This window comes from Colossoma macropomum, unplaced genomic scaffold (assembly GCF_904425465.1).
Source record: "Colossoma macropomum unplaced genomic scaffold, Colossoma_macropomum, whole genome shotgun sequence".
Taxonomy (NCBI): domain Eukaryota; kingdom Metazoa; phylum Chordata; class Actinopteri; order Characiformes; family Serrasalmidae; genus Colossoma; species Colossoma macropomum.
This window is the reverse complement of record NW_023494807.1, coordinates 15389087-15410187: the sequence shown is the minus strand read 5'-3', so window position 1 is coordinate 15410187 and position 21101 is coordinate 15389087. Positions and strand designations below refer to the sequence as shown.

General features: G+C 39.6%; 1 protein-coding gene across 1 annotated transcript; it reads left to right on the top strand.

Annotated features, from left to right (window-relative positions):
* The first annotated feature begins 13703 nt into the window (after nucleotides 1–13703).
* Nucleotides 13704–20858, top strand: LOC118797504 (SLAM family member 9-like). The gene is made up of 4 exons (XM_036556876.1): nucleotides 13704–13815; nucleotides 15729–16023; nucleotides 20285–20554; nucleotides 20839–20858. Exons 2-4 carry the CDS (start codon nucleotides 15738–15740, stop codon nucleotides 20856–20858), a joined length of 576 nt encoding a protein of 191 aa, XP_036412769.1. The 5' UTR covers nucleotides 13704–13815; nucleotides 15729–15737.
* The last annotated feature ends 243 nt before the right edge of the window (nucleotides 20859–21101 follow it).

Genomic DNA, 21101 nt, shown 5'->3' with positions numbered 1-21101 from the left:
CTTTGTTATTATTTCCCAAATAAGAAATAAATCCATGTAGAACATTTTGTTGAGAAAGACATTTTATTTGAACACTCTTACCTCTTTGACATTGAACTTGTGGTAACACTTTATTTTGAGTGGTCCTTTGTAGATGATTAATAAACTCTTAACAGAGTATCAGTAACATATCAGTGAAGTAACAGTAGTGAAGCATCTGAATACAACGGAGTAAATACCTTAAAGATGAACTGTTGATACATCAAATACATTAAGTAGATGTATTGTTACATGAAGTAAACTTAATATCTCCCTTTCATTAAGTAAAACCTAACCTCACCCAACCTTACCCAAAACCTAACAGTAACCCTGGCCCTAATCCTAACCTTAACCTCAACCTCAACCCAAAACCTAATCTTAACACTAACCCTGGCCCTCATCCTAACCTTAACCTCAACCCAAAACCTAATTCTAACACTAACCCTGGCCCTAATCCTAACCCTAACCTCAACCCAAAACCTAATTCTAACACTAACCCTGGCCCTAATCCTAACCCTAACCTCAACCCAAAACCTAATCCTAACACTAACCCTGGCCCTAATTCTAACCCTAACCTCAACCCAAAACCTAACCCTAACACTAACCCTGGCCCTAATCCTAACCCTGACCTCAACCCAAAACCTAATCCTAACACTAACCCTGGCCCTAATCCTAACCTTAACCTTAACCTCAACCCAAAACCTAACCCTAACACTAACCCTGGCCCTAATCCTAACTCTAACCTTAACCACAACCTAAACCAGTTAAGCTCCTGTTACAGAATGTTGTCACCAGCATCTCTATAACAGCTTGTTGAGGATGTTGAGATGGTCTGTATTAGATCTGTTACATGTTCAGTGACTCCTCAGGTTAAACTTCTACAGATATTAACTTGGACACCAAATAGAATGAAAAACAACTGAATTCAGCAGATTAGAAACAACTTTTATTCACGCAGTTAACTAAAAGTCTCTTAATAATCTATTGAATGTATTCACTGCTGCTACATCATTGATATATTTTTGAGCTTGTTGACGGCTCCTCCATTTTACTGCACCATTTAAACCTTGAGCCTCACTAGCCAACACAATTAGTACACAATTCTATGCACAGTTTGTGTGATTAGCCAAAGGCTTGGTAAATGTTATTTTAAGACACATTCAGAGTGCACACTGCATCCACTTCAATTCATGTTTTGTGCTCCTCTGCCCCTCTGTGTGAAATCATATATATCACTGACTGTATTTCATAAAGCACTGGGCAAAGGTCAGATAATCTTTAGTTTTTGTTTTTTTTTATTTCCAGTCAAAATTGCCATTAAGTACAATTTATTCATTTTACAAAGTGGCGGATTAAAGTGATCAGGTGTCCCTAGGCACCTCCACCCCTTCCACACACACACTAACCCACTACAACACACAAACATCCAATCTATCCAGTACCAGAAAAAGAAAATACAAAGTATACGGCCAGGTGAAACGGAAACAAAGAATGATGAGCGTCAGAACTGTATGCGCGAGCCCACTCAGACACTAAAGCTTGAAAAGTAACCAAGTACAGTAATGCAGCTGATAAATCAGTACACATCAAATCTGTGAGCTGCTTAAAACAGGCTGGTGAAATAATGTTACTCTATCAACATCCAGGCAATTGGTGATTGAGCCTGCTGTGATCCATTGTTGACCTTGGTTTATTTTCCACCAGTGCCAGTTTGGAAAGAATGTTTTCCATTCATGTTGATCACCAGCAAAGTCATAAGCAGTCTAAGAGTGAAAACACTAACCTTACCCTTGTACAGTGAAAACAGCAGCCACTCTCTTTATATGTACTCACCATTTGCCAGTTTTGTTTAGACAGGCGTTTTAGAGAAATAAATCTTCTGGTATTTATGTTGATAACCAGACACGATCCTGGGCCCAGTATGCCTGCATCTTTTAATCAATTTTAGTCCAGTATGCTGGGTCCAAGCTGTAAGAAGCGGTAGCTGCTGTCGCTGTCAGTGTTTCTTTTGCCCCCTCTTGTGCAGCGTCTGTTAATGTTAGCCCCGATGCAGCAGTAGAGTTGTGGAGGCCCTGCCAGCTGTTGGTGGCTCTGCCTCTGTCTTGTTTTCTTCATTTGATTTAGCAGTGGGACCTGGCTTTTCTATCATGAACGGTGAAATTTGCATCAAGCCTACAGACCATAATTTCCAACACACGTACTTGCAGGAGCAAACAAACAATGCTGTACAATTTGCCAACACTTAGAACTGACCTACGAACCTTTCCAAACTAACAAGTCCTGAAATCATGTAGTGTTTATAAGTGTAATGGGCCAATGAGGACTCAAGTTTTTCTGGCCAATCAGTGCGCCCCAATCCCTGTGCGGGCCCCTAGGCTGCAGCCTAGGATAGCCTGAGCGTTAATCCACCCCTCATTTTACAATAATAGGAAACAAAGCAGGAAACATATTTAACAAAAAAGTAAGCCTCAACAACTGAATATGATATGAATTTTTCAGTATTTAGTGCATCCAATCTATGCCTTCATTACAGCTTCAATTCTTGTCAGGTGACTTTTAGTTCTTCTGAGATATTTCTCCACTCCTCAGTCCAGTCTTGTTCACTGCACTTTCTGCTTCTCACATTCCAAGTAACCTCAAACACATTCAATGATGTTGAGGTCTGGACTGCAGGGTGGCCAGTGCGCTGTTCTGAGAACACCAGCTGAATCTTTTTTCTAAATTTTTGGTTCTTTTCTCAGTCAACATCCTTTCAGACCCACAGCAGTGAGTCTTCTCACAGTGTAAGGATGGATTTTGATTGATCCTTCAAAATTACACTGTTCCTAATTAAATAGTACAAGATCATCAGCGGCGGCACGGTGGCGCAGTGGGTAGCGCTGTCGTCTCACAGCAAGAAGGGCCTGGGTTCGATACCCGGCCGGGCGACCGGGGTCCTTTCTGTGTGGAGTTTGCATGTTCTCCCTGTGTCTGCGTGGGTTTTCTCCGGGTTCTCCGGTTTCCTCCCACGGTCCAAAGACATGCAGTCAGGCCAATTGGACATGCTGAATTGTGTGTGTGTGATTGTATATGTCTGTCTGTCTGCCCTGTGATGGACTGGCGACCTGTCCAGGGTGTATCCTGCCTTCCGCCCAATGACAGCTGGGATAGACCCCAGCACCCCACCGCGACCCAGAAGGATAAGCGGTTTAGAAGGTGTATGTATGTATGTAACATCATCAGCAAAGCCGTGGGGGGTTAAGGAACACCCGATCAGTCCTAGGATTTGAACCTGTAAACCTTCTGGTTTCTGACTCTTACTTGTGGGTGTTTCAGATCTGAAGCATAAGTGAAGCTCTCTTCTCTTTCGAAGATGAAAGCTTTATGTGCTGTTTATATGGTGGAGACAGTGTTGGTGGTCTGCCAGGTCTTGCACGGTTGTTTAGAACTCCATTTACTGGGTATTTTTCTGTATCCAGAAACTCTTGTTGTTCACTTGCTTTCCTTTGATTTCCTCCTTCCTTATGTACTTATCTAATCTCCTCAGAAATATCTCCTAAAAATGAATAACTTGTACTTCTAAAAATGTAATAAAGGGTGGTCTCTGACTTTTGTACAGTGCTGTATATACATAAACTGTAAAACTGAAAATGTAAGAAGTGTATATTTTACAGTTCTGTCCTAACAGAAGGTATATATACAATTATTTCCCAACTTGTTGCTCTTTTTTTACATTTTGTTTGTGATTTATTGCTGTAGCCTGTGATCATATTTAAGGATTTTTTTGACAATTTTTTGCTTAAGCTTGATTAAGTAAAAATAGTATTAATCTGAGCCAGTCCTTCAGTTTTTGAGTATTTAAGTTACATGTGTAGTAGCTTTGAATCATACATGGTTATTGCAAACTATTTGTTATTCATCATATGTTATGATTTTTCTTGACAATATTCAGCAGCAGTCGACCTCAGTGTAGCCCAGTGTTAATAACACCTGTTAATCAGTTCCAGATAAGATAAGCAAACTAAGACAATTCATTCAATTAAAGAGCTTTTACGACATAGAAGCTTCATTGTGTTTTCCATGCAAAGGTTTGTGATACTTTTGTTGTTTTTTGAGAAAACCTGAATATGTTCTTTACATATTATTATGCTTTCATTTCATTATGGATCATTATGGATTTCATCATTATGGAACTCTTTGAATGTTAACTAGTTGTACTTTTTTTCCTTTGTCTTTTTAATCATATAGATGCCGTTATTTATGCCACAGTTTCACAACAAAGCAAAGCTGTGAATCAAGCCAAATTGGATGAAGCCACATCAGATGAGAGAAATTAAAGACACTCTTGATTGACACAGTTGGCTGAGGAGATTCCCAGTGACCTCACAGTCATCTTGTGGGAGTCCACAAAAGTACAACACAAAACACAAACTAAATCAAAACTGGCCACCTCTCCATGGCTACTAGTCCTTTTCTCAAACTCGAGCCTTTCAGCTTTTCAGTCTGTTGTTGGTGCTGCTCGTCCCTCTCCTCTGCCTCTCTGCTCTTTTGAAAGGCTCCTGATCCAAGAAGGAAAGAGAGATTGTTGCTCCTCATCACTGTCACCACCCCCGCTCCATGACTCGGCCATCAGGATCAAACGTGAGGCATAGTAAAGTGGCCTTGCTGAGGGACTGGTGTGGATGGTGCGCCATCCACCACACCCTCATGGACCTCATCCTCTCCTGTCTTTTCGGGGTTTCATCTGCAATCTGTGTTCAGGCCCCACCTTCCTGACGGCTCTTGCGGCCATCATCAGGGTCTGGGGGAGGGGCGCATGACACAATGTGTTTGTGTAAGATGGAAAGGCTGAATCCAGACTTTCTTTAACAACTTGCAAGGATTTGGGGCCCCCTGCCCTTTTTGCCATCTGATATACTGTAAAATTAGAGGTTAACTAATGACAGTGGCTACCACATGCAGCCTAAATTAAATACATTTATTTTATATAAATTTGACTGGCTAATTTTATTGCTGATGATTAGATGCTTGTTTGGAGTCCTAATAGGTTACAGTTCAAACTACAGATAATCTTCTCAGTATTCACAGATTTAGGCCTCTGTGGGATTCAGGCCTCTGTCTCATGGCACACTTTTTATTGCTTACCTCGCTAACCTTTAGGCTTAGTTGGATTTAAGCCTTTACCATGGCGGCCAAGTTAAACATGCTTTGTTAGACGGACCCATATCGGCTACTTCTTGTTGTCAAACTCAAAGTCAAAGCAGGCCAATTATGAAGACAGTGACTCAGACTCAGCAGTTGAAAACAAAAGTAAAAACGTGGCAGGCTATGCAGCTTTTAGCACTGCAGCACCACTACATCCACTCTCAAGATGGCGCAGCAGTGCACTGAACAAATGTTCGTTTACATTTTGTCTTTTTCTTTTCTGTTTTTCAGCTCCAGCTCCATGCAGAATGTTCTTTTTGTTTGAGAAATGTTTAAGCAGTCAGCTTTTTTCTCCTCACTCGAGAGTCTTCAACAACAAAATGGCACAGTAATAGCCCTGAAGTTGTTAGGGAGCCCCCTGGTGGCCACGGTTCCCTAAGCAGCTGCTCATGCCACTTATTAAGTAGAGCCGGCACTGGGCCAAGAGAAAGAGGCTGACAAAAAATCTGACCTGTGTTAAACAGTATTAGAAAACAATTTCAGAATATCAGCATCTACATATATTAGCCTACTTACAACAGTTCCAGTAACAGTTCTGTTTGTGGTATATAAACAAACATTTAAACAGCTCTTTGCATAGAGATATTTGCATAGGCCTACTTCCTGCTTCCTTGCTGTTCAGACACTTCTCTGCTTAGCTCTGCTACCTTTCATTTCTTTTCTTTATTTTCAGAAGTCTCTTATTGTTTTTTGTTCAAACTACAGCGGCTGAGCTTATTATATAATAGACAAGTCTGGAGCACTGCAAAACCAAAAAGTGGATATTTTTCCTTGATTATTTATTTATTTTGTACCTTACAGAACTGCTATAGACCCAGGAATTAGAAAAGCTCCTGTTGTCTATCAAAGAAGAAATTTACTAAATGCCTCTTCAAGTTGCAGAACGCATGTGCAGTCAGAATTGTTACAGACTTCTGCAAAAATAAGTTTTGCAAACAAGTTTTCTGAGTTTTTTTAATCAAAGTTTATGTACTGGCATTCATGCACTATGTTAGAAGTATCAGAGTGTGGGAGTGTTGGCAGCAGACAGCAGGCAGGGGGCTTAACTGAGCAGTAGGCAGTGGAGACACACAGTGGAGCCAGGCCAGTGGAACATGTGGATGGAGCTGCTAATGTTAGTACATATAGAAATATAGAAGGGATATATTTTTTACACCTAGCAAATGTAATTCTTTGGCCTCTCTGTCTCTGTGAGGGTTGTGACATTATTCTTGAGAAGAGTGCTATGATGTGACATAAGGACTTCTTATGTCCAATTCCAATCTGTCCTACCAGACATGGTGGTGGCCTATGGTTCAGGAATTGGAACTGGGTTTTACCATCATAGTATAACTCGGTGAAAGGTGACCATTTGTGAACCTTCAAGGCCTTTGATCTGACTGAGGGTGATTCTGGCTGAAGCCATTAAGACCCGCATTAGGGACGTTATTTTTATTGAATCTCACTTTTGACACTATTCTTAAAAAAAGTGCTCTGCACCCTGCAAACCATCTGATTCTGTTGATGCTTTGATAGAAAGCTTCAATCAAAAATTGTTAGTGTTGTGGATGAGATTGCTTGAGCACTAGCACCAGTAGAGGTCCACCAGAATGTAAACTGGAACAGTATTGTGATGTGATGATTGCTGTTTTTAGGATTATCACTTCGTAACTTGGAAGCTACAATGCGAGCATTATTACCATGAATGCTAGCAGCTAGAAAACAAGTGTCTTTCTTGCTCAGTTTCAAGAGAAATTGTAAAGACTGCTTCAGTTTACTCATCATTCTGGGTGACGATGTTTGTATGAATGTGTGTGCAATTATAAATGCTAATGTAAAGTTAGCCAGAGAGCAGATTTCATCACACTGTGGATGTTCAGGTGGAATAAATGCAGGAAAAATACAGTTTCAGTTCAGAACAAACCCGAATCAAAACATATGTTGTTGGGAATCTCAGCTGCTGAATCATGAATCTGCTCTTCTGTGTTGTGGAGAGACTCAGCATCTTCCTCCTGATTACATTTCATTGCAGACAGTGTGGCATTTTCACTGATCTCCATCTGGAGTACGAGATGTTTTTAGAGGAGGCTGATAAAATTACACCAAAAAATACATTTATTGAACTTGTGTTAATGAATCATTGTCAGCAATTCACTATCTGGCCACCAGAGGTCTCCCTCTCCTGAGTACTAGCCCTGTTCCCAGAATGAAGCCACCTTAAATACTCCTCCCATTTAGCCAGTCTGTGTGAAGTATTCTCAGGTCTTTCGAGTCTGACTATTGAGCGTTTGTCTGTCTGTCTTTCTTGTATTTTGAACCTGTGCCTGATCTTTTGGCCTTTTGGGCTGATTTCTCTGTTACAACTTTTTTTGCTTTGCATTTTTTACAGTGAGTTTTGAACTGGCCTGTTGTTAATAAATCTGCACATGGATCCTTCACAAGTTTCTGAGTCTGCTTCCTCACAGCCATTTACACTGGATGTCAGTTGTCTATTCAAATAAAAGTGGCACTGCATGCTCTCCACTTGTGGTGTTGTTAATGTGCCTGTATATTTACACTTGTATGGTACGTTTGGCTGCTCCAATGTGTGCATTCTCAAATGTGCACTCTCAGAAAAAAAGTTAGTAAACGGTCACTGGGGCAGTAGCCCTCTTGTCACTGGGGTGGTACCCTCAAGGGCACATGTCATTACCTTTGGTCAGGGAAGATAATTCATTGAAATTATATCTTCTAAGGTGTGTTGACTCCACACACCCCATCTCATCTCCAGGGTGAGAAAAAACTTTGCATAAGACTGTATGTTAACGTTGTGATTTTTGAAAGATTTTACTCTGAAAATGACAGAAATATGATATTTTAACCAAACATAATAGAGAATAAACTGAAGAGTGAAACACGTTAGTTAGTTACTTATTTTGTTAGTTAGTTCTTTTCTTTCTGGTCATCATATTTAACACAACAGTGTTATTACTAGTTTCTTGGCCCTCTGTAAATTCATAGCTGGACCACCAATCACCAACAGTCTTTCCAGCAACAGCAGATATAAATTCTGATAAGGAGACCAAAAGGCCTTCTTTGACCCGTCACATTCCAGTGCAAATTGAATAGGCAGGTTTGAAGGATTTATTTGATTAGATTTGTATTTGTTTAGATGTTGATTGTCAAAATATGATCAGAGAAATCTAGAACTGCTCAATTTTAAAATATTATTTTTAGAATGTCTTAGGTCCCTTTCTGAGGGCGTAGAGGGTCCTGATGGTTCCCCTCTGGTTGAATGTTATTGATGGTATGTATTTTTTGACACCTTTGTTTACTGAATTCAGGCCTCCTGCTCTATTTGTAATTTTTCATCTCTCTTGTTACTGCCTATCATCCTGCTGTGACTCATTTTGTTGTCTGTTTCTTCATCATCTGATCTTCCTCATCCTCTCACGCATTTCATTTTATTCTAAGTCATTTTATCATCTGTTAAACTCTCTAGTTTGATGGTCAAAGAGAAAGAGTGAGTTAGTGAAACCAGAGCTGAGTTAAATTGAGCTATTTCTGTGGGGTTTTTTTACCTGTTCGGTGCTGCTGATTTGTGATGAACTGTTTCTTGTCAAGTTTCAAGTTTATTTGTCATTTGCACAACATTTGTCATTTGCCATTCATGCATTGAAATGCTTGTGGTGAGGCTCAGCTAATCACTCTACACAAAATATACACAAAATATAGAGACTGAAGGGACCTATGTAGAGACCTAAAAATGTATATAAATTGATATTAAACAAGGGATAATCTGTGAAGAATATATATACATTTTAACTTAGTGACTTGTTATTGTCCATAGCAGTGATAGGATATAATAATAATACTGACAAAGTGACTGAGTGAAATGGTAGTTGGGGAAGGACCCACAGCTTCACAGCTTGTTCAGAAGCTGGACAGCCTGTGGGTAGAAACTGTTCATTAGCCTGGTTGTTCTAGACTGTATGCTTTGGATGGTGAACAGGCCGTGTGCTGGGTGACGCCGTCTGATTGGATCTTTTTGATTTTCCTCAGGCAACGGGACTGATAAACATCCTGTAACGTCCTGTAAGGCTGGTAGTTTGTTGCCTATGATGGATTCTGCTATCCTCACCACTCCCTTAAGGGCCTTCCAGTCGCAGGTGGTGCAGCTGCCATACCAGACAGACAGTGATGCAGCCTGTGAGGATGCTCTCTATGGGGCATCTGTAGAAGATGGTAACGATCTGAGGAGACAGACCAAACTTCCTGAGCCTACGCAGGAAGAAAAGACGCTGACGAGCAGATCTCACAATAGTGTTGGTGTGGAGGGACCAGGTGAGGTCATCAGTGAGGTGTACACTGAGGAACTTCACACTGCTGACTCTCTCCACTTCGGCTCCATTGATGAATAGGGGAGAGTGACCACCCCTCCGCAGCTTCCTGTAGTCCACAATCTTCTCCTTTGTTTTGCTGATGTTGAGACAGAGATTGCTGCCATGGGACAGAGCGCTGACCTCGTCTCTGTAGGCTATTTCATCTCCATCAGTGATGAGGGCTAGGATGGTGGTGTCATCAGCAAACTTTAAGATGATGTTAGATGTGTGTCTGGCTACATGGTCATGTGTATACAGGGAGTACAAGAGGGGGCTGAGCAGACATCCCTGGGGGGTCCCTGTGCTCAGAGTCAGTGTAGAAGAGAAGCTGTTCCCAACTTTCACCACCTGAGGTCCGCTCGTCAGGAAGTCCAGTATCCAGTTGCAGAGATGAGAGTTTAAACCCATGTCTGTGAGCTTAGGAATGAGTTTGGCAGGGATGATTGTGTTGAATGCTGAGCTGTAATCTATGAACAGCATTCTTACCTATGTGTTCTTTCTGTCTAGGTGTGTAAGGGCAGTGTGTATTGTAAGTGCAATGGCATCATCTGTAGATCTTTTGGAGGGGTATGCAAATTGGCGAGGGTCCATGGTGGCTGGAAGTGTTGAACAGATGTGAGCTTTGACCAGCCGCTCAAAGCACTTTATGACTGTTGATGTCAGTGCAACAGGGCGGTAGTCATTCAGGCAGGGTGATAGCTGGTTTCTTGGGGACTGGAACAATTTCCTTAAATGATTTCCTTAAAGCACGTGGGAATCAATGACAGTCTTAAGGAGAGGTTAGAGATGTCAGTGAAAACCTCAGCCAGCTGGTTGGCACATGCTTTAAGTACACAACTGTTGACGCCATCGGGACCAGGTGCCTTGTGTGGGTTAACTGCCCTGTAGGATCTCACCACCTCAGACAGGGAAATGGCTAGAGTGTAGCTCTTCTCATCTACTGGGAGTTTTTCAGCAGGTGGGGTGTTAGTTACCTCAAAACGAGCATAATTTGCATTTAGTTCATCTGCAAGTGAAGAGGACGAGTCCCTATCACAGATCGTATCTCCTTTGTAGTCAGTGATGACACGCAGTCCACTCCACATACGTCGGAGATCAGAACCAAGATTATAGTTATATTCCACTCTGTTCCTGCAGCTCCTTTTGGCCAGCCTGAGGGTCCTCTGAAGGTTATATCTGGCCTTCTTGTAGCTAGCCAGGTCACCAGAGTTGTAGGCAGCGGCCCAAGCTCTTAGTTTGGCTCGAACCTCAGCATTGATCCAGGGTTTCTGGTTGGGAAAAGTTCTGCCATTGATTTTTGGTACAATGTCATCCGTGCATTTATTGATGTAGCTTGTAATGGAGTCAGTGTATTCATTGATGCCTGGACCAGCTGCACCACAGAACATCTTCCAGTCTGTGGATTCGAAGCAGTCCTGAAGTGTGAAGATGGCCTCCTCACTCCATTGATAGACTGATCTGAGAACTGGTTTTGTGTGTTTCAGTCTTTGTTTGTATGCGGGCAGAAGAAGAATGGAGGTGTGATCAGCTTTGCTGAAGGCAGGGCGGGGGAGGGGTTTGTAGCTCTTCTTGAGTGCAGTATAGCGGTGGTCAAGAGTCTGTTCTCCTGTTTGCCCTGTTAAAATCCCCAACCACAATAAAAACAGCCTCAGGGTGAATGTTCCCAAGTCCATTAATGGTCTCATACAAAACTTCCAATGCACGTGCCTCATCTGCCTGAGGTGGAATGTAGACTGTAGTGAGAATGGCTGAGCTGAAGTCTCTGGGCAGAAAAAAAGGTCAAACTTTGAGTGTTATGAGTTCAATGTCTGGATGGTCTCCCCATCGAGAGTTCACCCATAACACATAACCCACCACCTCTGCCCTTACTAGAGTCCAGAGTTCTGTCCTGACGGTAGGTGGAGAAGCTGGCCGGTTTGATGCTTTTGTTTGGTATTGTCGCGAATAGCCACGTCTCTGTGAGCGCTAAAACTAATTCTATCCACATGTTGACATACATCATTAAAGACAGTCCTGCTATTCTCCTCAAGCCTGTTTAATCAGTGATACCCTAAAGCAGTGTTTTTAAGTGAGTGTTCAAGTAGGCTTTTAAGTGGGCTTAAGTCTATGAACAGCATAGTATTAAAATTCCCAAAGAAGTGCTGGGAGTAATTATTACTATAGTGCCGGAACTCATGAAGTGAAGATTTCAGCAGATTTCTTAAAATAGCATTAAATTTTTTTAAGCATTAAATTTCATCTGCTGACACTTGAAGATTTAAAAGATTAAGTGTCCCTTATTAGTCCCACAACAGGGAAATTTTACGTCTGCATTTTAACCCATCCGTGCAGTGAAACACCACATAGACACTAGTGAACACACACTAGGAGGCAGTGAGCACACCTGACTGGATCAGTGGGCAGCCCTATCCATGGCGCCCAGGGTTAGGTGCCTTGCTCAAGGGCAATTCAGTCACATACTGTTGACTCGGGGGATTGAGCCGGCGACCTTCCGGTTACAGGGCTCGTTCCCTAACCTCCAGCCCATGACTGCCCCAAGATACTCTGATAATGCAGACTTCAAACTCTCTTACTGGTCTCTATCACAGAAAGAAACAGAGCCTGATGGACAAACCATTTCATTTTAACACAATCTTTGCATTTTTGCCAGTGTTATAGAAGTATTTTCAAAGCCTTTTTTTATGATTTTTAGTAAAGTATTATGGAATCACAGTATGCTATGTAGTTCAGATAAGCCATTTAAAATTTTGGTCTAAAATACAGAATGGTGCATAATCCCATTTGTCAAAAGCAATGCAGAACAGCATGAGAAAATAATGAAGAGAACCTGGGCTGACCACAGGGGAAAAACCCGAACTGACTGGCATTCCAAAAAACAAATCAGTGTCTGTCTGCATGTTAGAAAACCTCTCAGAGGCAGTGATGAGGCCTTTTTGAGGGTCTATTTTCAACCTTCAATGTTAAAGAGAAATTGTCTCACACTGTCTGCAATGGCAACGATGCTATAGACAAAATTATTTATTAAAGCTGTCTGTCAGTTGCAAATTCTCACCCTCCAGTATAAGCAGTACTATTTAGCTCTATTTAACTCCTCCAGATGAGGATAAAGTCAACTAGCACCAGCACGGTAACTCTTTATTTGGATGGTCCACTGTAGATGCTTTGTAGACGCTCAGTTTATCTTCAACTAACATTTAACTAAATATCTGTTTAATGCAACTGAAGTTTAAGTAAGTTGCATGTGAAAGATTGTATGAAATCTGTCCCTAACCCTAAACCTAACTTCAAGGCAAAGCCTACACCTACTCCTAAACTTAACCCTAACCTTGATTATTATTTTATGATTATTGTTAATAATCAACTGAGTATCACCAGAAAGTATTAGTAGATCATCTATAGGGGACCATCCAAATAAAGTGTGACCATAAACTGGAATAATATTTTGACATGTCATCTGTTATTTTTAAAATGATCGCTTGGTAAAGTGTTATATAAGCTAGCTTGGAAGGCGTAATGCTAGCATTATTAACATGTATGCTAGCCGCTAGAAAACCAGAGTCTTTTTTGCTCATGCTTTACACTTTAAAAGGTTAACAGGTGGAATAAATTCAGGAAAAATATAGTTTTTGTTCAGAACAAACTCCAATCAAACATTTAGTCTGTATTGTGGTGAGACTCAGCACCTGCACTGCAGTGTGGCATTTTCACTTCCATATACAGAACAGCATGAGAAGCTAATGAAAAGAAACTAGACTAACCACAGGGAAACCAACACGAGCAGACTGGCATTGAAAATAACACGTCAATGTCTGTGAGGCACGCAATAAAACAAGACATAATGATGCTTCACAGTTCTATGAATTAGTTGAATGATCACTGAGAGTGACTAATTCTATAGAAATAAACTCTGTGAAATCTGTTGCTTCCAGTCCTAATGTGCTCAGTGCTGTTAAATCAAAGAAGATGAGGGCACCATCTTTGTATTCAGGTCTTAATAACAACGTAAACTGTATTAAATTGCATTTTTTAATGTTAAATATTTTGTCACTTTGTACTTAAAAGTTCTGCATCAGCACATAAAAACCTCTCTGAGGCAAAACTCCCTCCTTCATTGTAAAGTGAACATCAGCACATTAGAAGACCTCACTGAGGGAGTAAAGGGGTCTATCAGAATATCATCCATCAGTGCAAAAGAGCAAGTATGTCACACTGTTTCCAACAGCGATGATGCTGCAGCTGATCTTTGTTCTCTCCACTCTGATCTCAGTCACAGGTAAGCAATTCTCTGAACTTCATTACTATAGAGGTTAAACTGTATGAGAATGTATCACTTTTGAGACTCTCTGCCAAACAAAGAGTGTAAGTGGTTGTAGCAAGTGTGCATTTTCTGATGACCTGAATAGAATTTGTGCTGAAGAATATTATTTTGATGTGTACAACATGTAGATCTCTGTTAATGTCTCTGGTGAGCTGAATAAGTAAATTAAAAGGTTTAATCCTCCATATTTTTATCAGACATAATGTACACAAAGAGAGCTGACCTGACTAATCTTTATACCCTCAATCTACATATTAGGTGCTAAAAATAAAAGCCTATGTTTAGCCTCGACTGAGCAAACCTACAATCCAACTCTAAGACACATTTTACAAAGAAACTTAAGAGAGAGGGGGGAATTTCTTGGGCATAGAAGAAGAGGAAGAAAGAATTTCAGATGTGGTCCTTCAACCACACTTAAGTTATTTCTTAACTCAATTTCTTTTCACCTTGTAAGCTTGTTTGAACAGCAAACTAGACTACATACTATTTAATATCATTTGTGTTATTTGATTACTTTGTTTACTGAGTTTAGTCCTCCTGCTGCATTTACTGTTTCATTAGTATTACATGTAGCCTTTTATACGATATAATTAGCTTTACTGCACATGATCACTCCTCTGAACACTGGAGGAGTTAATTGCAGTGAGAGGAAACATTCAAACACTTATTTTTTGTTAGTTAATATTCTCTTTGAATTTACACACAATCTTTTAAATAATCAACAAAAAGTTTGTAAACTGGCATCCATGGCAGAGCTGCAAGGCGCAAACCACTGCTGAACAAAAAGAAAACAAAGGCTCATCTCAAATTGGCCAAAAAACATCTAGATGACCCCCAAGACTTTTGGGATCATTTTCTGTGTACTGATGAGTCAAAGGTGGAGCTTTTTGGAAGACTTAGGCTCCGTTACATCTGGCGTAAAGCTAACACCATATTCAATAATAAGAACATCATACCAACAGTCAAGCATGGTGGAGGTAGTGTGATGGTCTGTGGCTGCTTTGCTTCTACAGGACCTGGACGACTTGTCATAAATGATGGAACCATGAATTCTGCTCTCTATCAGAAAATCCTTAAGGAGAGTGTCCACCTGTCAGTTCGTGACCTAAAGCTCAAGCACAGTTGTGTTATGCAAAAGGGCAATGATCCGAAGCACACAAGCAAGTCCACATCTGAATGGCTCAAAAGAAACAGAATTAAGGTTTGGAGTGGCCGAGTGAAAGTCCTGACTTGAATCCTATTGGGATCCCATGGCAAACCCTTAAACGGGCAGTTCATCCTCAAAACCCTGCAATGAAGCTGAATTAAATCAGTTCTGCAAAGAAGAGAGGGCCAAAATTCCTCCACAGTGATGTAAAAGATATGGCACAAGTTATCGCAAAAAGACTGTAGTTGTTACTGCCAAGGATGGCACAACCAGTTATTAAGATTAGAGGGGGAATTTACGTTTTCACATGGTTGATGTAGGTTTAGAATAAATCTTTATCTTTAATGAATGTACTATTTATTGAATGATATTGAAAAAAATATATAACATTTAAAAGGTCTATAACTTTTGCACAGGCCACATTCCATGTTTTATTTATTTTATTCCCCAATATGTTAAATTCAGCATGTAAACAGCAATTCTACATTTAAATGTGCAGAAGTGAGTTCTCTGTAGAGGATGTGTAACTTATTTTCACTTAGAAAATCAACAAAATGTCATTTGATCAAATATGCACAAACATTTGCATATGACTGCATAGTAAATAACAAAAACAAAAGTGTCTGAATACTTGTTAGTCCTAGATTTATGTACTCACAGACAGTATAAAGGTCTTATTGATTTTATTGATATTATATTTTCTATTCTTTTCTCTACACAGTGTCCAGTGATGTTCAGATTGGTTGGCAGTTCTGTTCAACTGGACATACAGGATCCCAAACCAGAGTTTCATGACTTATTCTGGGTGATTAACAGAGAAAATAATGTTGTACAATATGATAACAAAAGAAAAAATATGATGTACTATTCTGATTATGGAGGCAGAGTGGAGTTCAATGAGGAAACCTACAGCCTGACACTGAAGAACTTACAGAAGACTGATAGTGGACTGTATGAAGTAAGAGCGTCTGGTGATGAGGTCAGAGTTGTTGCTGAGTACAGACTCTCTGTGTTGGGTAAGTCTTATAGAAAATCAGTCAGTGAGAATAAACATGCAGTCCTGACACAACACTGCTGTTATTAAGATGCTGTACTTTTATCTGTTTTTAATTTAACCATGCGCAAAATTGAGTCGAGTAAACCATGAGGCTTACAAAAACCAGTAAAAAAAACTTCTCTCTCTCATTGAAAACAAACCTTAATACATTTATGTGGGGCAGATATCATATGGTAACAGATACTTTAAAAATCTTTTTAACTCTTTTGTAACTGCATAGCATACCATCCTACAGCCTCTCTTTGTTCTCTGTTTCTTCATCATCTGAGGTTTCCTCATCCTCCCCCGAACATATTTCACTTGATTCATGGTCATTTTACTTTTGCTCAGTGTTTAAACCTCAAAGAGAAAGATTAAGTTAGTGAAACCAATGTTTAGTTAAAGTGAGCTCTTTTGTGACTTGTTTTGTTTTGTTTTTATTTTTCCGTTCAGCTCTGCAGATGTGTGATTAACAGCTTCTTGCTTGTGTGAAAGGCTAGTTTCCTCCTTATGCGGCCACTGAACCACAAATCTGCTCAGCAAACACTAGAACTCATTCTGTCATCTATATCTTTACTTATATTAACACCAACTATATGCCTGTTAAGGATGTGTATTTTATTACTATTATTTGTTTATATTTGCTCACATCTTTGAGCTCTCAAGTGAAATGTAGGCAAAGTCTGTGCCATTGATTCAATTGAGGGGGTCTGGAGGGGTTCTGGCCCTCCCATAAAAGTAAAGGGAACGTCGTGGCGTGAGGCGTGGCGTGAGGCATGTCGTGGCGTTCCCAATGTGCAGCAGCATTAAATGTAAGAAGAATTTAGACTAATACAAAATCAAAAATGAAAACCCCTGTCTATGCTACTGAAAACAAAAACACTAGAGGCAAACCTCAACAGAGAGAGAAATAATATTAACCAATAGCATCAGTTATCAATTGAAATGCTCATCTAGCTCTGAGACCCTACCTGATACTGTGTTTCATACAGAAATAGTCACAGTACAGTGTGGGGGTCCACACTTCAGTTCCTCACTTTCATGTCTTACACAATGTACAAATTAGTTTCTTGGTAAATCACTGAATGATTCATAGCAGTTACACAGTACATCATAGTAACACAGTAGTTACAAAGTAGTAAAACAGCAGTTACATAGTAGTGAAATAGCAATTACATAGTAGTTGTTGATTCAGCTTAAGTAAATCACTGAGCTGCAGGCTTTTTAACACAGTCAGTGTGTTGAGAAACAGATATGAAATTAAAACATCTGTTTAGTAATGCTAGTAAAAAAAAAAATAAAAAAAAAAACACAGAGGCAAACCTCACAAAAACGTACATCAGTAGGCCTGAGTGTCACCTCATGCTCAGACTTTCCGCTAGGGGATTCCCCAAGGCCTCTGCCCAAATGTAAACCCTGAAGGGCACTAAATTGTGTACAAGTACATTCTAAAACTAAGAAAAAAAAAAATCAAACTCATTAATTGAATGGACACATTTTAAAACATATTTAGAGAAATAGCTTTAAAAGACTGTATTCCACGCATTAAACAAGCCAAAGTCAAAAAAGGAGAGAATGAATTGTGTTGTTTGTTGCTAATTTCTTGTATTTAAAGATTTTATTGGCTCGTGGCTCCGTCTATTTGCATACTGGGCATTTCCTTTCTGCTTTTTTTTTCTGTGTTCTTTTTCGTCATTGGCTATTTTTGTTTTGTTGTATGATTGCATTCTATAATTTGATTAATCTTAAAAGCTTGTTAATATTTGCTTTACCACATTCTCTATTGCTGGATGTGCTTCTAAACAAATCTAACATGATTATAGAAAGATAAAGTTGGACAGGCATCAGTTAAACAAACAACTACTAAATCAGTTTTAATGAGTTGAGCTCAATTTCATAAATTTAATTACTTTATATTGGGTCAACAAAATTCCCTTTTAATTGTATGGAAAACTTTTCACAGTTCAGTTAAGTTGAGGCAAAGAACTGAGAGGAAAAACATCAGAGATGCAACATTTCATGACAGACACAGTACAGTGTGGGGGTCCACACTTCAGTTCCTCATTTTCATGTCTTACACAATGTACAAATTAGTTTCTTGGTAAATCACTGAATGATTCATAGCAGTTACACAGTACAGCATAGTAACATAGTAGTTACAAAGTAGTAAAACAGCAGTTACATAGTAGTGAAATAGCAATTACATAGTAGTTGTTGATTCAGCTTAAGTAATCACTGAACTGCAGGCTTTTGAACACAGTCAGTGTGTTGAGAAACAGATATGAAATTAAAACCCCTGTTTAGTAATGCTAGTAAAAAAAAACCCACGGAGGTAAACTTCACAGAAACGTACATCAGTAGGCCTGAGTGTCACCTCATGCTCAGACTTTCCACTAGGGGATTCCCCAAGGCCTCTGCCCAAATGTGAACCCAGGAGGGCACTAAATTGTGTTCAAGTACATTCTAAACCTAAGAACTTAAAAAAACAAAAATCTAACTCATATTAATTGAATTTAAAATTAAAGAAATAGCTTTAAAAGAATGTATTCCAAGCATTAAATAAACCAAAGTCAATCAAGTCAATGAATTGTGTTTAAGTCTCTTGAGATTTCCTGATATCACAAGATGCATAACCAAATACATCGTCTTAAAATGTTTTTATATGTGATGTTTACGGTAGTCAAATAATACAATGAATCATCATCAACTTCACATATAAAATAATAAAATGTTAAAAAATAAGTTTTCTTTAAGGAACATTTGACAACGCCCTGCATGTACCTTCCCACCAAGAAACATGAACGATGTTTTAGGCCAAAACATCTCGGGCATTAAGCAGTGCATTCATAACTATGTAATGTAATAAATTTCTGTGAAGAGGCTTTTAGAGTCATTAAACTATTCAGACGTCTGGTTCCCATCACCACCACTGTGAACAAGTCTGACTGAGTTTCTCTACAATGAACCAGTTCACATTAAACCACTCTGAATGACTTTTCTTACATCATAACCAATTCATTATGCAGAGATTTAGAAAAAATGGTGTAATTCATATTTAACACTTCTTTTGCCATATAAAGGTTAAAGCAGAGAGCTGATAGCAGGTTTTACAGTGATCTGGCCGTGTTTGGAGTTGTATTTCTGGTTTGTGTGACGTTAGAGCTGGTCTCTCTCATCCTAGGTAGTGATGGTAGGCTCCTGATGTGAGGCTAGTGATGTTCTGATGTGTGAATCATGTCACTATTTTTAACCCTTTGTTTATAATATGAAAGCTAAAAGCAGAAATGTAGTATTACAGTAGAGAGTGGGGTTTGGGTGAATTTGGAGCTGGATTTCTGGCTGATGGATGGTCACAGGTAGATGAAATCACTCTGGACTGTAAGTGCAGAGTCTGATGAGTGATCTGATGTATGAACCATGTGGCTGTTCTAACCCTTTGTTGGAATATGAAGGGCAAAAAGCAGAGCAACAGTATCAGGATTTTGGGTGATTTTCCAAGCTGAATTACTCACTGATGCTAACATCACAGCTCAGTGACGTCACACTCACTAGTTAGGGGCGGGCCTCCTGAATGTCCTGATATGTGGGTCATGTCTGTAGCTTAAACCATTCTGAAGTTAGGGAGACTAGAATTGACCTATAGTTTTTCTCTGGGTTAAAAAGCTGAATTTAAATTCCGCATCTGTCAAAAATATAAGTGCTGAAATTTAAACTCAATTTTTTTCACTTTCACCTTAAGATTTTAGGCCACAGCATTGTAGGGAGTCATTTTAAGCAAATGAACAGAAGTGTTTGGCCTGATTAAAACAGAATTCCACTGATTTTTTTAAACTTTCTGCATGATCCAATTGTTGTTATGTAAATAAATTCAGAGTGGTTTAATGTGAAATGCTTCATTATATACAAAACTTACTAACTTTCTTAATGTTAATGAAACCAGGAATAACAATGTCTACAATGCAACTATAGTTATTTTAACTGATATCTATAATGGCAAGTGAACCCACACGTGTTCGCAATTAAAATTATTACTGAGAACCAGGGCAGTATAATATCTTCTGACTTCTTCATTTGGTTGCATTATCAACACCATCACCAACGTCCAGATAGATCTAGGCTACTTTGAAAGATACTGACCAGTTCTGAAAGACTTTTAATGAACTCTGTGATCTATGATGAATGATTTATCATTGACTGACTGTCAGCATTACAGTAATGTGTCTGTATATCTTCTACCTCAGATCCAGAGGAGGCGCCAGTCCTGACTCACCAGCTAAGCAGAGACACCTGTAACATCACTCTCACCTGTAGAGGCCATGACCTCTCTATCAACTCCAGCTGTTACAAGGAAACCTGTGAGGAGAAGGAAGTGACATCACCTGGAGGTGTCATCCTTTCCCTGTCTGTCAGTGGCAGCACCATCATCTGTAACCATAGCAACCCAGTCAGCTGGAAGACGGATGTTTTGGAGATGAAAGAACTGGAACGACTCTGTGCTGATGAAGGTGAAGGTGTGAACACAGATACACACAGACACAAACACTGCCTCTAAAATCATCCTTACTACACACCCAATTAAATGAAGCAACATGATCTGCCTACTGTAGGTTTAACATGATGAAAAAAGCAGTCAATGCATTAATTGAAACAGTCGTCTTAAGGAAACAACAAAAGCTCTAATAACAGATGCAGAAACACAGTGGTGAGTATTTACTGTGTATTTATTAAAGCTGTCTGTCAGTTGTTCTCACCTTCCGGTATGATCAGTGTTATTTAGCTCCATTATCTCTTCCAGGTGAGGATAAAGTCAACTAGCAGTTCAAGTGCACCAGAATGTAAACTGGAACAGAATTGTGATGTGATGATTGCTGTTTTTAGGATTATCACTTCATAACTTGGAATCTACAATGCTAGCATTATTAGCATGAATGCTAGCAGCTAGAAAACAAGTGTCTTTCTTGCTCAGTTTCAAGAGAAAGTGTAAAGACTGCTTCAGTTTACTCATCATTCTGGGTGACGATGTTTGTGTGAATGTGTGCAATTATAAATGCTACTTTA

What these genes read in the sequence shown, in the direction of transcription:
- LOC118797504 (XM_036556876.1), top strand. Translation starts at nt 15,738, where the DNA reads ATGTTCAGATTGGTTGGCAGTTCTGTTCAACTGGACATACAGGATCCC. An exon ending in GTACAGACTCTCTGTGTTGG is followed by an intron (nt 16,024 to 20,284) that starts GTAAGTCTTATA and finishes CTTCTACCTCAG; the next exon opens with ATCCAGAGGAGGCGCCAGTC. An exon ending in CTGTGCTGATGAAGGTGAAG is followed by an intron (nt 20,555 to 20,838) that starts GTGTGAACACAG and finishes TATCTCTTCCAG; the next exon opens with GTGAGGATAAAGTCAACTAG.